The 22,266-nt window shown below is 33.3% G+C and overlaps 1 protein-coding gene across 4 annotated transcripts in view; it reads right to left on the minus strand.

Moving 5' to 3' along the window:
• The window catches only part of CNTLN (centlein), a 292,701-nt gene that overhangs the window by 121,579 nt on the left and 148,856 nt on the right, over window positions 1-22,266 (minus strand). For 3 of the 4 annotated variants that reach the window (XM_032307446.1, XM_032307448.1, XM_032307445.1), the window contains exons 9-12: window positions 16,293-16,469; window positions 14,042-14,167; window positions 5,665-5,786; window positions 4,180-4,299 (exon numbers count right to left, since the gene is read on the minus strand). In XM_032307446.1, coding sequence (XP_032163337.1) covers window positions 4,180-4,299; window positions 5,665-5,786; window positions 14,042-14,167; window positions 16,293-16,469 — 545 coding nt within the window. The remainder of the gene's footprint in view (window positions 1-4,179; window positions 4,300-5,664; window positions 5,787-14,041; window positions 14,168-16,292; window positions 16,470-22,266) is intronic. The other variant, XM_032307449.1, reaches the window with a different exon arrangement.

Here is a 22,266-nt window from a genome sequence, read left to right on the forward strand (position 1 = left end):
AAATAAATAAAACCCTTTAAAAAAATAAAAAATAAATCAGATGCCAATGTATGACACAAAAATAAGACTGGCTGGTCCACTGAAAAACAAGTTAGAACTTCTAATTCCATGTTTATACCCATTCATCCTACTCACTAAATATAAAAACCCTGAACATGATACATTAAAAACAAATATAAGAAGACTCTAAAAAGCAGGAAGAAGAAGGAGACACAAGGGACCATAGGAATAGAAGAACAAGCCACAGTGAAATCCCCTAGCTTTCTTCTTTCCTCCTAAATACCTCAAAGTAGATACTGAAGAAATCCACAACCCAGAAATGTCAATGGACACAAACAAACAAAAAAGTCTCAAGGAAATTCTGCTCTCCCTAGCCAAAGAACTGAGAAATGGGCAAACTGGCTGGACAGAAATCTTAATTGACAATACCCACCCTACTCCAGCCATATACAACTGGAAAAAGGGGGAAAAAAAAAAAAAAAGAAGTGATCTTGCTATCTCTGTCAATAAAGGTCAAATGTGAAGCCTAGTCTTTTACCCTCATCAGGTAGTAATAAGCTATCCTTCCACACACCCTTTAATGCAGGGTCAGTGAGGGTCAAGTTAGGAGCTAAGATTCCTATCCCTTCCCGGCAGTAATGATCTGACCTTCTTCCTTACGCACAATGTCATCAGAGATCTGTTAAAATAAAAGATTTAAATAAGATCCAATATCTCAAAGCATAATAATCCTAATGTCGAGGAGACAACTGAACATCACTCATCATACCAAAAACAAAGAAAATCTCAACTTGAAGAAGAAAGTGTAATTAAAAAATGCCACCACCCACCAAAAAAAAAAAAAATGCCACCACCCAGATTATAATGCACATGTCAGAATTATTTGGCAAGAATTTTATTTTATTTTTATTTTATTTATTCATTTATTTATTTATTTTTAAAGATTTTATTTATTTATTTGACAGACAGAGATCACAAGTAGGCAGACAGGCAGGCAGAGAGAGAGGAGGAAGCAAGCTCCCTGCTAAGCAGAGAGCCCGATGCCGGGCTCGATCCCAGGACCCTGATATCATGACCTGAGCCGAAGGCAGCGGCTTAACCCACTGAGCCACCCAGGCGCCCTATTTTATTTTTTTTAAAGTAATCTCTTTGCCCAGTATGAGGCTCAAACTCACAACCCTGAGATCAAGAGTTGCACTCTATACGAACTGAGCCAGCCAGGAGGCCCTTAACAAAGATTTTAAAGTAGCATTGATTAAAATGCTCCAATGAACAATTATAAATGATCTTGAAAAAAAGAAAAAAAGGAAGTCTCAGCAAATAAATAGGTAATATAAAGAAAAATCAAATAAAAATTTTAGAACTGAAAAACCAAAATAAAAACCAAAATAAAAACTCAATGAATGTCTTCAACAGCAGGGGTGACAGATGAAAAAGGAAAAAATCCTTTCTGATGGAGGCATAATACTCCATAGTGTATAAGGACCACATCTTCCTTATCCATTCGTCCGTTGAAGGGCATCTTGGTTCTTATGCCTCCATCAGAAAGGATGAATACCCAACTTTTATAGCAACATGGACGGGACTGGAAGAGATTATGCTGAGTGAAATAAGTCAAGCAGAGAGAGTCAACTATCATACAGTTTCACTTATTTGTGGAGCATAACAAATGGCATGGAGGACAAGGGGAGTTAGAAAGGAGAAGGGAGTTGAGGGAAATTGGAAGAGGAAGTGAACCATGAGAGACTATAGACTCTGAAAAACAATCTGAGGGTTTTAAAAGGGCAGGGGTGGGAGGTTGGGGGAACCAGGTGATGGGTATTGGAGAGGGCACAGATTGCATGGAACACTGGGTGTGGTGCAAAAACAATGAATACTGTTACGCTGAAAATAAATTTTAAAAAAAATTAAAAAAATATGAAGTTAACTTCTAAAAAAAGAAAAAGAAAAAGGAAAGAATCAGTGAACTTGAAGACAGAACAATAGAAATTACCCAGTTTTAACAACAGAGACAAAATAGGCAAATAAATAAATAAATAAATAAAATGAGCAGAGCCTCAAGGGCCTGTAGGACAATACTAAAAACATCTAACATTCGTGAAAAAAGAGTTCCACAATAAGAGGAACAAGGAATGTGGGGCTGACAAGGAATGTGGGCTGAAAAGAGTATTTATAAAAGATAATGACCAAAATTTCCTCAATTTGAAAAAGAGCACAAACGTAGAGTTTCAAGAAGCTTAGAGAATCCCAAACAGGATAAAACAAAAGAAATCCATATCAAGACATACTGTAATTAAATTTCTGAAAAGTAAAGACAAATAAAAATGACAGAAAGCAGCTATGGAGAAGGATGTATTCCCTTTATGGGAACAACAATTCAAATAACAATATTTTTTCATCATAAACCACAGAAATGGCATATTTTTTAAGCTCTAAAGAAAAAAGTGGTTAACCTAAAATTGTCTAATCAGTGTAAACATTCTTCTGGAATGACGCTGAAATGAAGACATTTTAAATAAAGGAAGTTTAGAGGATTTGTTCCTAGCCAACTCACCTTAAACAAAAGTCTAAAGGAAGGTTCTTCAAACAGAAAGAAAATGATTTAAAAGAGAGAGAGAGAGAACTTGGAAGGTCGAAAATGAATAACAGTGAAAAGGTTAAAAATAACCTTCTTTTGAGTTTTAAAATTATGTTTGACAGCTGAAGCAAAAATTATAACATCACCTAGTGAATTTCTCAGTGTTCAAAACCGGTAAATCTATATAGACACAGAAAGTAGCTTACTGGTCAACTAAGGAAGGGAGGGCAGTGGTGGAAGAAATGGGCTAAGTGATATGGGGTTTAGGGGAGGGGATAAATGAAAATGTTCTAAAATTTTAGTGTGATAATGGACACAGAACTCTTTGAATATACTAAAACCCACTGGATTATTCACTTTATATCATGAATTATATTTCAATAATGCTATTAAAAATTGTCAGGGACTATTTCTGGACAAATCTATAAAGAATTTTTAAGATAAGAGACTATTATCAGCATCAGATTTAGGACTAATAGAATACAGTATACATTAAGAGGTAACTGGAAGTACACATTATAATATATCATTTTCTCAAAAGTTTATCATTACATGGAAAAGGCGTAATCTAAAGTTACATGTGTTATCATGTAATATATAAAATAAGACTCCGACTTACAGGTAAAAAAATTCAGTAGTATTTGATTACATAATACCACATGATACTAGTCATTTAGTCATCTCAAAGACATCAGGTTTCCCAAAATATTGCATGGTCTGGATGTCAAAAATTAGCTCTAAATGAAGAAATAGTTAAGTAGCAAAAGAGGCTAATTATGTTGGTCTAACTCCTTTATAAGCAAAAAAAAAAAAAAATTGTTCTTTCTTTACCAAGCTGAATATAATAGTCTGTGAATTATAAGATCAAGGAAGAAAACTGTATGTTTTCTAAAATATGAGTACCCTTCATCAAGTTTTTTACTTAGGGCAGCTAAAAGACCTATGTGGAGGGATCAGCATTAAGCCCAAAGGACAGGCAGTGCACAGCAAGAAAGAAAGCAATTCCCTCGTGTCTTTTGCAGGTCACTACCAAGGACCATGTTAGCAGATCCATACCAGACCCTTAACAGGCAGTTCTGCTGCTACCAGTAATTAGCTTGGACAGCTCTGGCTCCAAGAGTAGCAGCAAGGCTACACCATAATGAGCTCAGCTGGGATTAGCAGGACAGGGCAGGGAACCAAGAGAGCTCAGGCATTCTGCATTGCGTATGTATCTAGGAGATCAAACAAGGATGGCTGGCTAGGTTATCCCCTCTCCACCTCATTCCAAAAATGAAGCACGGCAGTGTCTAAAATACAGGCTAATGAAGAGCGACACCTCCAACAGATGAGAGCCACATTAATTAACACAATCCCTAGATCATATTATACAGTTTCGGCTAGAGCTAGCAAATGTGCAACTTGTTATTGTATTATATATATATATATACACACACACACATATATTTTTAAAAAGATATGTCTTTTTTCTTTATTTTTATTAACAAACCCCAGATTTTTTACTTTCAAATTTTATAAGGTATTTCTCTCATGACCTTTAAGCTGCAAAAAATTTCTCCTAAATGTTTATCTAAGTCCATATCGTTAAAAAAGAAACTCACTTTTCAATCATTAGCTCCTGGTTCTCCCTTTTGAAATAGGCCAGTTCGTTCCACACAGCATCAGAATCTTCTTGTCGAAGTTGTTGGGGATCTGCTCTCTTCATTTTTCTGGTATGAGTCCTATTTTTAAAATGAAGTTGTTTTCCTCCTTAATATGTTCAAAGTATAATGAAAATTCATTTATACATTCCCTAATTCAAGCTCACTATTTATGGAATGAATTTTCTAAAACCCAAGTATGTTGAAATTAAAGTCCTATGTCCAAAAAAAAAAAAATTACAATCCGATGTCATAATTTCCAAAAGGCTAAAATGCTACTGCGGAAAGCAAACTTTTAGCAGACACATGATGGTCTTAAGTCGACTTCTCTGATTCATTCTAGTAATAATGAAACATATATTGCAGGATGGTCAGTTTCTCAAAAAGGATTACAAGCAGTCAACTCTTCGAGAACTTGTTGTCAACCAGGCTGACTGTGGTACATGTGCTCAATCTTAAAACACACTATTGACAGTAAATATATCAGAAAATAGTTTTTCACACTTCTGGTGACTACAAAAGTTAGTGGGAAGAGGCTAAGTGCAGGACAAATTGCTTTATCAGTACTTTATCACTACTATTACTGACAAGTGATATGAACTACTTCCCATCCTTCAAAGGAAAAAAATTAGACGTGACAATTACCTACAAAACATACCAAATGCCCTTTATGTTTTCATTTTCTGTACATAAAACAAACTCCTCATTTCTGTTTTGTAAAAGTGCTGTACTGGCCAATTTAGAAACAGTATTTCTCTATAGAACAGACCAATGTGTATCATCAACATTGCCCTAAAGGATCCATCTCAAAAGATGAGAGGGTAGTAGATTTTCTGTACTCATTCAGTCCTTTGCCCTCTGTTGATACTGTTAACAAGGGAGCCACTTACGACTAACCAAGATCTGAACACCTGTTCAGAGCAATTGAACTGAGACCGCCAATACATTCAGATAAGCTGCAGAACAAACTGATGGATAGTAAAGATTTTCAAATTGCATACTAGGTTGAAGTAGTTTTCAGAGAGTTAACTACGTATGTAAATTTCCTATTTCTCTGGTCTTTCCATTAAAACTTAAATACTGTTTAAGTTACAGACTTCGTAATACCATTATTTTAGTTATTTAATTTTTTCAATCATATGGATGTAAACTATTTTTACATAAAGTTACCTACTTTTATTAAGCTACTCTATTGATACTGAAAATGTACACAGTAGTTCATAATCACCTACACTATGAATTCCACAAATGACAGGAAAATCTCTAGTTATGCCAGCATATTTATCTGTTTTCATTTATTATATTATCTCTTTAAAAATTCACATTCAAGATTTGAATACCAAATAATATCTTTAAAATCAAACAAAAGCCATTAAAACATCTATATGATGCTACTCCATTCCATTTAATATTTAGGGAAATGCCTTTATGAGCTATGTAACTCACATGCCACTGCCTTCTTCCCACTGTTTTAATTGCTCTTTTACTGCTCTGTAGTTGGTCTGTAACATCTGTAGCCTTTCCTTGCGTTTTTCATGGGCATCTCTTAGCTCATCATTTTCTTGGCTCTGTAGAACACAAAAAAGCAAGTACACAAGTTTAAAGAAAGTATTGGTACAACGCTTCAAATAAAAGGTTACTCATCTAAATATGAAATTTGAAAGAAAACAGTAAATATAAATTAATCTGTAATACTTATTTAAGCAGATGAAAGGGAAGGACTCTTAAGGTCACAAAATAGGTTTGCTTGGTAAATTCAACCCACTTACTGCATTTTTTAAGCTGCTAGTAATTTCAAAATTAGTTTCATTTCTTTCCCTGTTGTCAATTAGTAGTACACGTACAAATATTCATAAGCCAATTTTACAGATTTTTTTTTCTTTTTCCACAAAAGGATTTGTCTGTATGTAACACATGACTACTTTATTAATTATAATTGTACATGTAATGAGTATAAAAGCACAAATCATGATAAGATCAGTGCTTCCACCCATGGATTCATGATTAGTTTTATAAAGCATAAGGATTACACAGGAGGAATAAATCAGTTTAGACCTACGTCTGAAGTAGCAGAGCTTAACCTTCTGGGTCGTACTATACAGAACTGAAATGTGAGTGCTGGGCTTCGTATTCTTAAAGAGGTCATAAAAACATTACTAGGTTGTTGACTAAAGTCAACAACTTCTAAATATTCAAGGTAGAGGACATGAAATATGTCTTCATTTTTAGGTATACCCAGAAAATGAACTTATAAAGGCCAAATTTCCAGTTCTTAGGGGATGTATTTCTACTACTTATGCATGATGTTTCTCAAAGTAAAGTAAGTAAATTCTTGAGGTTTTTTAGCCATTGTAAACTTCAAATTTGTTTTTTCAACTTTTTATATTTCTGTATGAAAGAATTTGTATATTTATTTAGTGAAGGCAACAAGCAGGTACTCTGTAATATTACAGCGAGATGACAAGAGTAGGCTCATGGCAGTTAGAAAAACCTGAATTCTATTCTTGGAGCTCTTTCTTGTTAGCTGCATAATCTTAAGAACACTATTTAAATTAGTTCAATTTTTTTTTCTGTAAAATGTGGAAAAGAGTATAGAGATTTAAATTATGATGACTAAATTAAATGAGCGAATATACAGGTAAAGCCCCTGGCACTATGCCTGTCCTATCAAGGCACAAAGCAAAAGTTAGCTTCTTTCCTTTTCCTCTTCCCAGGTATTAACTCTCCTTATTATTAAGAAGCCAAATTTACATTTTCCTGGACCATCTACCTCTCATCTCAACTGTAAGATAATACAGAGTTTGTATTATTTTATTGCAATCTACCTGTCTCAACAATATGAGTATCTTGTCATTCTATTTTGATACAGGCCTAGTAGGATAGCTTCAATAAATCTAAGTAGTTATTGGTAAGTATCTGACTCCTGTGTACCAAGCCATCTGTATGCCATCTGGAAATGAAAGTGCTTAATGAAAAAGCATGGAAATGGCATCACTTGAAAGGGACAATCAGAATAAATGTTACCTGAAGAGTTGTAGAAGATAAACAGATCACAGGAATTGCAAACTTGCTAAAGAGTAGCATAGTTTAATACCACGGTTAAAAATTCAGGATACTGAATTGAATTTTGTTCATTTCAATTAAAGAACCATATATTAAGAGCCTATTACATGCAGAGTGTTAAGGGCTGATAAGAGTTCAAGTCTTGCTGCTCAAAGTTAATAAATTTTATCTTGACATAGCTACTTAAATTCAGCATGTACCAGTTTCTCCATCTTCAAAATAAAAGCTATTTATATTTCTCTTCTTCTAAGACCAATGAGTGATTTAACCCTGACCTTGAGTTTTCCCTACTGTTGTTAAAAATCCAAATATAACTTCACTTCTTTTAACAAAAAGCCTTCTAATATTAAGTATGTGAAATAATTTAAATTAACCAAATAGAAAATTAATCTTAGGGGCGCCTGGGTGGCTCAGTGGGTTAAGCCGCTGCCTTCTGCTCAGGTCATGATCTCAGGATCTTGGGATCGAGCCTCGCATTGGGCTCTCTGCTCAGCGGAAAGCCTGCTTCCACCACCCCGCCCCCACCCCCCGCCTGCCTCTCTGCCTACTTGTGATCTCTCTGTCAAATAAATAAATAAAATCTTAAAAAAAAAAAAAAGAAAAGAAAAGAAAATTAATCTTATCTTCTTATAAATAAACCTAAGTTCATTTTGTTTATTTGGATTCCTTAAGAACTAATGAGATTTATGAGGATTTTAAATAGGTTATTTTACAAATTATTAATAATCTAATTACAAGAAATGTATAGGTACTAGAAAAGATTTGTATTAAAACACAATTTTCAAATAAACATAGTTAAATACTTTGTTAAATTCTAATAGCTTTCTCTAATTATCTGTCATTGAATCACATTCCTTCCCCATAAACTCTTAGTTTACAATGAATTTCTTTAAAATTATTACATACAAATCCAGTGTTTTGGAATCATTAAAAGTCTGTGTTAAGAGTCCCTAGAAACTCTGAGTAAACAGAACCTAAAAGACTGCCCAAAGTAAAAATTAATAAAATGGGATATCCAGGTATTTTCTGTTGCCTTTCACAAAAATCCTCTATTAAATCAATGGAAGAAACTGAGTTTATTATTGTTAGTACTGTCATTATTTTTGCATTTTTCAGTACTGCTTCAGCTACCATTAATCACTGAATTTATACCCAAGGTTTTCCTTAGTTCTTAAATAGAAATCAACTGTCTTATGCTATTAAATCAAAGATTAAAACTCAATAAAAATTTTCTGAGTCCTATATGTCACTCACACTGTACCAGGCTCTGTTCTAGGACATAGTACTTAATCAAAGCACTCAAAGCACCTCTGCTGCCTAAAACTTTAGTGTAATATATTTATATTAGCAAATAGTTTTAATTTTTCTATAGTAATTGAAATAGGTGGTCCTTCCATTAGGTAGTGATTATAGGAAAGTAGTTTTATAGATGAGCTTTCTGCTTTAATTTTACATGCTTCATAATTTACTACACCTAATGCTAGAGTGTTTACATATTTCTTACAAATTACTAAAATCTAAGCTATCAAAAATGAAAGTAAGCCAGAGATTATTTGACAAATCAATTTGATAGGCATAATTTATAATAATTATTATTTTTAAATGCATTCATCCATAGATTTGTCCTTTCTGAATGCTCTTATCAAACTGTAATGCATGGGTTAAATTAGTCCTAGAGACTATTGTTCTTTGACCTACTCCAGAAATAGACAAAATTTTATAGAAATGTAAATATAAGATAGATAATATATGTTCAAAGAAAAACATTTTTCTCTATTCTAGTGCAAGAACAGATTTAGCAGAAGTCTTCAGGCAAAAGTTAGATATCTCAAAAGAAGTGTTTAATGTGTAAAAAGAATAATCAAAAAATCTTTAAAATATTCTAAGAAATGCAAGTTAACCATAGTGTGGATTATGATTCTTTAAGTCCCATATAATAGCCTAAGTCAAAAAGGTAGTACTTCATTTGGGAAATACTACTATACCCAAAGATCTTACAACAAAATCAAATAAGTAAAGAGTGAAAGATACATTTATTGTTACTAATAACTATGTTTGCTCAAGAAGAGACACACAAAAAAATCTCAAGGACAGTCACTGAATTAGTTCTGTTTTTTAAATCATTCAATAAAATATTTACTGACTACCTTTCCTATATTTTGCAATTAAGCTAATTAAACTAGAGATTCTAATTTCTGTATACAAACAAATCTAAATGACTGAAACACTTAAAAAGAGAAAATAGAAAGGCTGTATCACCTGACTTGCCTCAATGATACTTGCAAGTACATTTGTGAGGTCATCAGAACAAAAATGATTCTTGATCAAATCTACTACAGTTTGGTCAAAGGCTCCTTGACAGGCATAGGCAAACTAAGAGCATGAGTCCTGTTAAGAAAACAGTGGCTCAATCTTTACAGAATGGCAGCAAAGTTTTCAGAGAGTTTTAAAAAAAACTTTTATAAAATACCAAGGATCCCATGGATGTTTAATTCAGCAGAGTATATAAAGTTGTATGTATGAAGAATGCATGTTAGACATTGAAAAAAAAAAGGCATTTAAACTGTAATCAAAGGGCATATTGACGTTACTAAACAGTATAGAAAAGTGCTACTAGAACTAAGTTGTCAAATGTATTAAAATTCATAAAGCAGAGATACACAACATTAGTGATCCCAAGTATAGTAAAGGATTTTGTAAAGCTCTGATGCATTAATTTCCAAATTATACTTTATAAATTGTTAGTCCACTACATTTATGAAGCTAGGATTTGAAATGGGTGGGATTTTTAGAATAACAGTTTTCATCTCTTCTATTATTATTGGCTTTTTTGGCCATCCACCTTGAAAACATGTACAACTATCCAAAATATAAGCTAAGCAAGATAATGTATTCATATTTTTACAAAATTCATTACTAGTATTAGAATAATATGTATTACTTACTGCTGATATAATAAAGACCATTACTTAAATATATCAAAGTGTGCCCACATATGTTCCATCGTGGAGGTTAACTGGTGAAGCCTATTTGTCACTCTCCCTCTTCAGTTCCCCTTGGTGATCAGCTTGGGACCCAACCATCTACTGTGCCACAGAGCATGTGTTTACTTTAGTGTTTTCAACAGTAACTTCCATGGAACAGAAGTCTTTGGGAAACATCAATGGTTATAACATAATCAAGTAAATCTGGGAAATAAGGTATATATATCTTGCTATAGATTCACAATACACATTGGTATATCAACAGCTCACAAAAAAACGAAAGATTTCAATGCCCTGCCTATGATAATTGAGCACAGAACATTTTTCTCTGCCATTTTCCCATTAGCTTCTGGCAGAGCAGTGTTCAATACAATGCCAATATGGGAAAGGCCAGTACAAAAATTCAACATGTATTAATAGGTAATGGTCTACAAAAGAAGCACCATGATTAACAAATGCATATTAAAAACCATAAAACACTGCTAGGGGTTGAAATGAATCCCCTCCAAAAAGGTATGTTGGAATTCTAAGCCACAATACCCCAGAATGTGATTGTATTTGGTGATAAGGTTTTTATAGAAGAAATGAAGCTAAAATGAAGTCATTATTGTAATCCAGTTGATTGGTGTCTTTTTATTTTTATATGTTTTAAAAAAGATTTTATTTATTTATTTGAGAGAGGGAAACAGAAAGAGGCAGAGGGTGAGGGAGAAGCAGGCTCCTCCCTGAGCAGAGAGCATCACGTGGGCCTGGATCCCAGGACCCTGAGCTCATGACCTGAGCCAAAGGCAGACAGTTAATCGACTGAGCCACTGAAGCACCCCAATACATGATTTTTTTAATGGCTTCTGTAGCACAGGTTCAGGCGCCCGACTAGTGTCTTTTTAGAAAGGAGAAATTTAGACATAGAGACACACACATACACACAGAGGAAAGATGAAGACACAGGAAGAATGCCATCTATAAGCCAAACAACACCTGAAACTATCGGAAACTACAAGAGAAATAGAACAGATTCTCCCTCACAGGTTTCATAAGAAACTAATCCTGTTGACATACTGAGTTTGGAACTTTCTAGGCTCCAGAACTTTGAATAATCAATTTCTATTCTTCTAAACCATCCAGTTTATCATGGCAGTCCTAGGAAACTAATACAGATACATCATTAATTCCTTTCTTATCTTATATTCTCATGCACCTGAGTAATAGTAATAATATTAATATTATACCCTAATTAAGGGAAATATAGGAAGAAGTTTTCTGTCTTCACTAAATATGACAGGTATACTTACTAAAGTGAGGCCATAAATTTAAAAATATCCTGGACCCAACCTCTCTCTTGGAATTGCTTTCACTTTACAGGTTTCATTTACCCACTTCATTGGATAAGGGCTCTTGATGATAGTGCTTTTTTTTACTCAACTATTTTGCTCCTTTAAAACAAGAAATCCTTTTCTACTAAATGACAAGATTCAATGAAAAAAACTTGCTCACATTTTCCCCCTTTAAGAAAACATACATTTGAAATTCATATTATCATCAACTGGCTTGAAAAAGGAATACAGAAAAAGGAATACAGAAAAAAAGGAATACAGAAAAAGAAATTGTATGAAGAAAGAATTTTACTCTGTAAATAAGTTTGAGTCTTCATCAAAAAGAGCAATTGGAAGAAAGGAATGATCAATTAATGTAATACTTCTGCGACTCTTTCTGAAATTAGAAATTCCAAAAGGTGGAAGAGGATAGATCTAAAAATGTCTGAATTGCTCTACTCTCTCCTGCCAAAACCAAGGGACTTTCAAAGACCCATAGACTTTTGGAGGCAAATAAGTGGAGATCTGTTACTATTGAATGGTGATATGTGATAGTTAATTTTATGTGTAACTTGACTGATCATTATTCCTGGGTTTATCTGTGAGCGTGTTTCTATGGAAAATGAATATTTCCAACAGCAGACTGAGTAAAGCATATTGCCCTTCCCAATGTGATAGGCTTCATCCAACTCACTGAGGTCCTGAATACAATAAAAGGCTGCATAAGAAAGACATTGGTCTTGTCCATTTGGACTCACACTGATATTGGGTCTGGAACTTATACCATCAGCTTCCTGGTTTTCAGGCCTTTAGACCCAGACGGAGACTATACCACTGGCTCTCCTGATCTTCAGTTTCACAACTGGAGATGTTGGACTTCTTGGACCCTATAATTGCATGACCCAATTCTTTACAGGAAATCAATCAATCTCTTTATCTCTTTCTTTCCCTCTCTGGATAGATAGATAGATATACAGACATAGATATAGATATTTTTCAGAAAAACAATGCCTCATTAGGGAAGACTAAAGGGTTATAGCCTACTGGTTCTGTTTCTCTGAAGAAACCAGATTAATGCAGGATGTGAATTTCAAGAATTATGCAAAACGAGGAAGATGATAAACTGGTTTCCTAAACATGCTCTTATGAGACTGACGCGCTACCTACTGCGCTAACGAGGCACCTCTAAACATGCTCTTAATATCCTGTTTGTACTCCCATGTTGATACTAAGATACTAGATTCCAACTGCTCATGCAGTCTTGTTAACTAGGGTCTTGAATAATAGACAGTTATCTTGTCTCTTGTTGTTCAAGTGACTTGTTTGGCTAACTTCATTGCTTAGTAAGTTGTTACTGAGCAATCCAATGAATGGGCAAAGAACTCCATGTGTGGGGTGTCTGTCTGGTTCAGTCAGAAGAGCATGTGACTCTTGACCTCGGGGTCATGAGTTTGGGGCAATGAGTTTGAGCCCCATGATGGTGGAGAGATCAATTTAAAAAAAAAAAAACTAACTAAAAAAGGAGTGACTGTAGGTGTATACATTTCAAGGAGGCTAAATGTAAGCAAGCTGATGTCATCTGATCATTTTATTTTTGGTAGATGATAGATGAGAATCTCTGTCACTGTCAAATAACAGAGATAATTTTCCTTTCTTTTAGAACAGTCTAACTCTGCACAATATAAATTAATTTAACATTTAGTGAAAAGGCAGAAAAAATATTAATTGTAGCTTAGGTGAACTATATCTCTAAACCATATCTTGTTCTATAGCACACAAAATCTAAGTCAAACCTTTTTCTCCCTAAGAGTGATCTATATGAGAGACAATCTGGGCTTTGTTGGATTCTAAACATGTGTAAAACATTGGTCTTGTCATAAAAGGTCTTAAAACTATTTGAGATTCAATTAAATGTTAAATCTCATATGCCACAGGCCTTTGGGTAGTTGTGAATAAAGAATGATAAGTTTGGCCATATTAAATGCAGAAAAAAAGCCCTCAAATAGTCAAATGGAAAAAAAAAAGTACTTGCCATTTTGACTATGTAATTTCTGTATAAAGGACAGTTGTTAAGTGACTTGAGCTAGGCGAGTATAGCTTTTAACTCACTTTTCTCTTTTTGTATGTTTATCATGCATAAAGAACTATCAGAAATTCTCTACTTGCTATAGTTCTATTTTTTGGTCTCTGAAAAACTGTAAGAAATATATTCCCAATATTAAGCCAAAGTATTCCCAAACAATTTTAAAGTAGTGAATAAATATTTACGTTCAAGCAGCAAATTTTTTGTTACTTTATGATCCTCAGAAATCTGAAAAACAAGACCAACCAATGATACATTTTTATGCATGTAATTAAATTCAGGAAAGACAAATGCTAAGCAGTGATTTGTGAAGTGAATGTTTACTTTGGTATATCTTTATCTTTGCAAGGTTATTACTAAAGAAATGATTTAATGTTCACCTTTAGCTGTAGTGTCTTCTCTAAGTTTTCAATCTTTCTTTCCGCTTTCCTCAGATTCCTCAGCTCCTCAGAGTCTGTGAAAGAGCTCTTTGGGGACAAAGACCTTGAACGTCTCACAGGTGGTTCCTCGAGAATAAAACAAGGACATGGTTGAACTAGTTGGAACACTGGATTATGAAAGACATGCAAAATTAAAGAACAAGTAATTTTGAATACTAATAATGAATTATAAAAAAAATCCTGCATGGAATACCAGAGAAATAACAAGCGGAATTACCACAGTGCTACCGCTAAAGGTTTCTCTGTGACTCGTTAATGAGAATATTCATTTACATTTACATTGTTTCTTTCAGAATAATGATGTCCCATTAGGGAAGACTAAAGGGTTATAGACTCAGAAATGCAAGAAACCTCATTACAAAGGAGGGGATAGAGGCTGGTCTAATTGCTCTATAAGGGTCCAAGGTTACACTTGATAGGACAACCAGAAACAAGAGGGAAAGGATTTTTTTCCCTTTGAAATAGTTTAACACACTGTGAAGTTGAAGGAACAATATGCTTGAGGAATATAAATACAACAGACAGTAGATCTTATACCATAATGACCATATGGTCATTAACTATAATGTGGCTAACTAGAGACAAGAATGTGTGTTTATATTATGTACAGCTTCATACACCAATCTGGAGAAGGAATATGTGAAAGCAACTATTAAGCTGGGCAACATATTGTTCATACTTACTGCATGTCCTTATGAAAAAGAGAAAATTTCCAAATATCCCTCTCGTTTTCCTGACTTTTGCTAAAAGCAACCAAACATCAAAGCACTACATTTTTTAACTTCCACATCATAGCAAGCCACTAAATTAGGCCCTATAATGTATCTCAATTTTAGGAATGTTTTCTTTCATTTAAATAAAGCTCAATACTCTGAAACTACTCCAAAATGGCAAGAAATGTATAATGCAGTCATGTTTAAATAAATAAATACGTATAGACACATACAAAGCTCATTCTTCTGAAAATTACTAATACTATTAGAAGGAGTAAATAAGTCTATAATAGAAACATGGATCTATTTTTAAATACTTCCTTTATTAGGAAAGTTCTACTCACAGGAAAAAATAGAAAGAACTAAAAACAATTATCTTAAAAAATAATTTTCTACATATAAATCATTATTTTCTACTGCTGAAGTAACAAGTGTGAGAAAAATATGTCCTAAGTGCCTCACTTTTCTATTTATCTACAGATAACTTATTTACATTACATAATATTTACAATATGGTATTATAAAATGTTTATTGTAGTTCCTGTTCATAGAATCTTTTGCAGCATAACAGGAATACATAGTATAGTACATATACTGTTATACAAATATTACAAAAAGGAAAAGCTAGACATTAATAAATGAGAGATATGCTGTGGAAAATTTGCTTATTTTTCTCTATTGCTATACCTTTAAATCTGAAATTATATAATTGCATAAATTAATGTTAAATTCCACTTTATAGTTTACATCCACATGGGTAATATTTTAAATATCATATCTGAATGAAGCAGAAATGTTAAAATATATTTTTCTTTTAACAACTAATATTACTTTAAAATGATTTTTACTTAGATTAATTTATCTATGGATTAGATATACAGTAGATATTTAGCCAAACTTTCTAAAATTTTTCCAATTTATTTAAATTCAGTTGATTAACATATGGTGAATTCTCAGTTTCAGAGGGAGAGTTCAGTGATTCATCAGTCTTATATAATATCCAGTTTAGCAAAATCTTTTAACATAAGAATGTTAACTTACTGCAAAACAGCTACACTACTACTAATCTATTTAATTAAATTAGGAATACATTATTTAGTCTTTAAAAAGAGCAAACGCTCTACTTACAAAAAATTTTTTAGAAGATTTTATTTATTCATTTGAGAGGGAGAGAGACAGAGAGCAGGAGAGAATGCAAGAGCAGGGGGAAGGAGCCGCAGACCCACTGCTGAGAGAGCCAGACACAAGGCTTGATCCCAGAACCCTGGGATCATGACCTGAGCTGAAAGCAGACACTTAACTGACTGAGCCACCCAGGTGCCCCACACAACTGTTTTTTCAAGCATTTGGCACATAATGTTTTTTTTTTTTTTTAAAGCTTTTAAACGAGAGCAGTAAATGCTGTTTGTTTTTAAAGTTCATTGCTTGCCTTGCCAGCGTTACCCTGACAAATTCACAAAATGACAAAACGCCTCTACCTTGTGTTTTCTTTCAGTACTTGTCCAGATGCTCTTCTCTGAGGAACCCTTGTTGGTAGATTTGCTCTCTGACAGTTTTTCATTTGCTATTTTTAGTTTCTCCTGTAAATACTCAATTTCAGACTTCTGTGAGACCATTAAAGTTTCTAAGCTTGATAAAGATGGCCGTTGAGATACCTATTTTCAAAAAGTATACATGCAAATATATATGCATCTTTGTATATTATTTCTTATGTGCAAATACTTACATATAATATTATTACATTATATAAATAATAAGTATTCAGAGAAGGAAAATTTCATTTCAATAATAAACTGTAAACTAGCATTAGCTAAACTATCACCCTAACTCGATGGCATTTTTCAATAAAATAATCAAGAGTTCATATAAATATTTTCAAAAATAATATTGACATATAGAATTACAGAAGAAAAACATTACAGTATGGTTGCATGATAAAATAACACTCATCTTTAATTACTTCAAAAATATGATTGTACACATACGTATCCTCATGAAATACCCAATCCACCATTTGATCACAAAGAGTCATATAATACCACTGAATATAACCTGGGAAAAGGAAACCAATAGCACTTAAAGTCTAATTATCTTTCAATGTCATAATTTAATAATGACAACTCACAAAACTCTGCTACTTTTAGAGTCAATACAGTCCACTGTATTCGCTTTTGAAATTACATGTCAGATAATCTGCTAATGGAAAGCACCACATTATAGTGACAAAAAAAAAAATCACAGAAAAATTAAGCATGTAGGATACCTTAAGGAAATATTAGTTAACGAATGCTGGTAAAAACCAGCATTCTGTGAAATTCTACTACCATCTTTACTGAATATATTTGAGGCCATTAAAATCTATGCATATATTGTATTCAAATTAACCACTCCACATATGAAAAACAAAAACCCTAAATCATAGTGAAAACAAAGGTTTTGTTAGATTTCCAGCAAAGAGAGTCAAATCCTCAAAAATTATGATACAGAAGCAGTAGCCCTGAAAATAGTTTCTTTTAAAAGGTAGAAAACCCTATCCTTCCTAAATGATATTACTAAGGGATGGAATATATATGTTTAACTTTTCTGAACCAACAGTGGAAAATATTATCCTTTTCTGCTTTGAACTCGTTTTTCTTTTTTTTAGGGAATAGGCAAAACCGTCCTAATTCTAACTTCTAATTATTATGAGAGAGGTCATCTTTGATTTATTTATATTACTGAACTTTCATCTATTTAAATCACTTGATTTGTTTCCCAACCTTCATTCTATTACATTGCTAAATATTTTCCTCAGTGTTTATATTGTACTCTTACTACATTTCCCATATATTAAATACTTACTCCATTACCTTTCTTTAAATATCTAATCAAAATACTTTGAGCACCTTTATTCCAAACTCTAAACGATTTTTCCCTATTCTTTCCTCCCACTTTTAATCACCATATGACCATTATTTATTTCATTTTTTTCCTATCATGTAAGCAAATTTACGATGTTTGTAACTATTTCCTTTGACTGGGCTTCCAATCTAAACAGTTTTCAAAAGCCAGCTGCTCTTATCCACTTTTCTTTAAATAAAATTATTAAGAATATATTAGTATCCCACCATTTATCAAAGAAATTTTAAATAAGTTTTTCAAGGTCAAACAGAAATTTAGAATAAAATAGAAATAACATAACTTCAGTTTTATTGGTATATCCAATAAGCAATCCCATATTCTTTTTTTTTTTTTAAGATTTTTATTTATTTATTTGACAGAGAGAGATCACAAGTAGACAGAGAGGCAGGCAGAGAGAGAGAGGAAGGGAAGCAGGCTCCCCGCCAAGCAGAGAGCCCGATGCGGGACTCGATCCCAGGACCCCGGGATCACGACCTGAGCCGAAGGCAGCGGCTTAACCCACTGAGCCACCCAGGCGCCCCAGCAATCCCATATTCTTGAAATGAGTTTAAATAAATGAGTTTTCTAAGTTATCACTGGATTATAATGTAGTAGATACGAATGTAAAAATAGGAATATTCAATCAAGAAGTTGTAATGATAAATAATTCAAATAGTTGTGAAGACATTAAAAATGTTCCAACTGGGGCGCCTGGGTGGCTCAGTGGGTTAAGCCGCTGCCTTCGGCTCAGGTCATGATCTCAGGGTCCTGAGATCGAGGCCCGCATCGGGCTCTTTGCTCAGCAGGGAGCCTGCTTCCTCCTCTCTCTCTGCCTGCTTGTGATCTCTCTCTGTCAAATAAATAAATAAAATCTTTAAAAAAAAAAATGTTCCAACTGTGGATACTGTCATCATCATAGTTGGGATTTTATACTTAAGCAGCAGTCCTTTAAAATTCTTCAACAAACAATAACAGAATTTCAAAAATAAAATGCTATGAAAGCATTGACTAACTCAAATTCACATAGGAGCGGAGATGATAATATAAATAAATAAAATGGGTTGTGTTTAGTTTATTTTAAAAATCACAGCTTTGGAATTCATTCAACAGAGACACTTAGTAGGCATGTACACATGTATATAGATTATTTACATCCACAAAAATACTTATACATCCTCCCAGTGTTTTAAAAATCTGATCTTCTCCTTTTCTTGCCTTTTATCACTTTTGCAGGAGATAATAGGCATAAGAAGTATTTCATACTTCTCGTAATATAACCATATTTAAAAGCATAGGTAAAATGAGATTTCAAATGGGAGAATAAACTGTTAAAAATTTTCTAGGGAAATTCTGAAATATGCATCAAAGCACATAAAAATGTATCAAGCCTTTGGCTTAGCATGCCAGTCATGCCAAGGGTTGATACAGACAGATATCCATGATAAACTCTTACATGAGAAAAGCAGGTTACCAAAGAATATACTGTGTAGAAACAAATTTTGCCAAACATGCATGGGGGGGTGGGGGGAGAAGAAGCCCTAAAATGTTTTAGTGTCATTTCTGAGTGGAAAAATCATATGTTAATAATTTTCTTCCTATCTATTTGAACCTTCTTAAATTTTACAATGAACACGTCACTAAATGTTTTTCAAAATGTTAATTTTTTCTTCAAATAAAAGGAATAAAAGCTGAGCATAAAATTTTCACATTATATAGGAGAAAGATAAATAAAAGTATTTCCATAATCTCATCCCTTGTCATCTGCTAGTGATAACTTTGGACTGTATTACCTAGACTTTAGAAAGGAAAATAATTATAATTCTGCCTTTAAGCTTCTTTTCAAAGTTAGTAGACTTAATTTTTTAGAACAGTTTTATACTTACAGAAAAATCTATGTAGAGTCCTATACCTCCCACCCCTACCCATGCAGGTTCCCGTATCATCAACACCTACAATTAATATGCTACATGTGTTATAACTAATGAAATGATATTCACACATTATTTTTAACTAAAGTCCATAATGTATTCAAATTTCATAATTTTTATGTAATGTCCTTTTTCTGCTCCAGGATCCCATCCACAATACCACATTACATTTATTTATCATGCCAGCAATTCTTGGCTGTGACAGTTTCTCAGACTAACAACTAATAGTTGTGATGAGTAGATGATATTCAGGTGTACTGCAGGATGCTTCTCTATTGGAATTTGTCTGAATTTTTCTTATGATTACACTGGGGTTATGAGTTTGGGGGAGGAAAATCACAGAAGAGCCATTTTCATTATACCATATTACGTGTACATGGTTTAAATCTTGACATTGACCTAGATCACCTAGACAAAGTAGAGTTTGTCAGGTCACTCCACTGTCCCCCATCCATACTGAACTCAATGTGCTTTGTAAACTGGTATAACATACATGAGAAATATGTATAACTTTAATTGTCATTATCCTTTCAGGTACTACTTTGAAGGCGTAGCAAAATCAAGACAACCGGTACCCCTGTCTGGGGAAGTTCATTTATCTATTGCCCTTAAGATCCTAGAATCTTTGAAAAGTTTAATTTTCTTACTAAGAATTATTATTAGTATTATATCAATAATTTTTTCTCCTAATATCCAAAATCTTTATTCACCTTTATAGCTTACAGTCCTAAAAGATAATGAATGGTATGGTACTAGACCTTAGTTAATTTAAAAAAAAAAAAAGATTTTATTTATTTATTTGACAGAGAGAGAGAGAGATCACACGTAGGCAGAGAGGCAGGCAGAGAGAGAGGAGGGAAGCAGGCTCCCCACTGAACAGGGAGCCCGATGCAGAGCTCGATCCCAGGACCCTGAGACCATGACCTGAACTGAAGGCAGAGGCTTATTAATCCACTGAGCCACCCAGGCGCCCCGATCATAGTTAATCTTGATGAGAAGTGATCAATAGAGTATGTGTCCAAATGCCTCCAGTTGAAACTATCTCTTGACCATTATTAATATATAACTTCTTTTTCCCACTGATCCACAGGGATAACTTTGATCAAAAAGCCCTGTAGAAGATGTCGAGAAGTGTTGTACAAATTACTATTACGGACTACATAAATGAAATAATCTAGTCATGTTGTTTTAACTTCAAGCAACATCGTATAGCATTATACATGAGAGGCTGAGTAAATAATGCCTAATAAATAGTAAAGTTTTTCAAAGTTATATGATCACAAAGAATTGCAAATTAAGGGGCACCTGGGTGGCTCAGTGGGTTAGGGCCTCTGCCTTCAGCTTGGGTCATGATCCCAGGGTCCTGGGATCGAGCCCCGCATCTGGCTTTCTGCTCAGTGGGGAGCCTGCTTCCCTTCCTCTCTCTCTGCCTGCCTCTCTGCCTACTTGTGATCTCTGTCTGTCAAATAAATAAATAGGGTCTTTAAAAAAAAAAAAAAAGAACTGCAAATTAAATATTTTTCCTTATTGGTAAGTTTTAACTAAACATATTCATTTGTTTGCTAGTATATTAAAATAACAGTAACTATCATTTAGTGAAAAATATTGAGGTCTTAGCTGAAGATAAGCATTTCATGTATATTATCTTATTTAAGAAATGTATAAATTCCAAACATGTCAATAAATAATGTAGCCTACTGCAAAACCAAAACATCTAAAAGAGCATGATACCTCAGCAAAAGAAATAATTTCTCCTAAAATAAGCTCACTAAAAATTAAATATATATTACACATACATGTATGCTTAAATCTGTAATATGTGTGTATATATAAAACATCTAACATATATATATATATGTCAGAGAAAATAACATCTTGAATAATAAAATGAACTCAAATCCTCTTAGAAAACATATATACAAGTATATATATACAATATATATATACAAAATTTTAATCTCATGAAATACCTGAATCTCTACAAAACTTAGTATTTTATTTAAAATTGAATTTAGAAATGCAAAAATATATCTACTGCCAATTCATAAAACATTGTTAGCTGAATCATCCACCACCTGTAAATGGATAACTTTAACAACAGTCACAAATTATTTTGTTAAAGGGGAAAAAGAAAAATAAGTCAACATGATATGATAATTCAAGATAGTCTTACTACAAAAGTTTACAAGTAGAATTAAGTATACTAGTTTAAAATCACACCTGACTTTTACAAAGACTACTAAATTGAGTAATAAATGACTAATATTTAATAATAATGAAACTAAGCTAGTACCCAATTTTTTAAAAATATAAATATCTGCATGTCTTCAATCCACTCACTTTCAACCCAAATATTCTCTTGTTGCATTTAGAGATCACAAAATATAATGAAATTATTTACTACATTTAAACTATCACCTTCCCCTCTCATAAACACCATCTGAATGTCACATTACAGCAAAATTCAATACTATAGTCAGTTAAATTAAACTTTCCTTTAGCATCTAAACACTTGTGTGATACAGCCAAATTAATGAACAAATAAAGGGAAAAATCTAATTTCATAACTTTTAACTACTTCTGTACAGCATATTTAACAGTGAATGGGTTACAAACAGGTGCTCTGTTGGCTTAGTCACATCCA

The sequence above is a fragment of the Mustela erminea genome, chromosome 12, assembly GCF_009829155.1.
Source record: "Mustela erminea isolate mMusErm1 chromosome 12, mMusErm1.Pri, whole genome shotgun sequence".
Classification (NCBI taxonomy): Eukaryota; Metazoa; Chordata; class Mammalia; order Carnivora; family Mustelidae; genus Mustela; species Mustela erminea.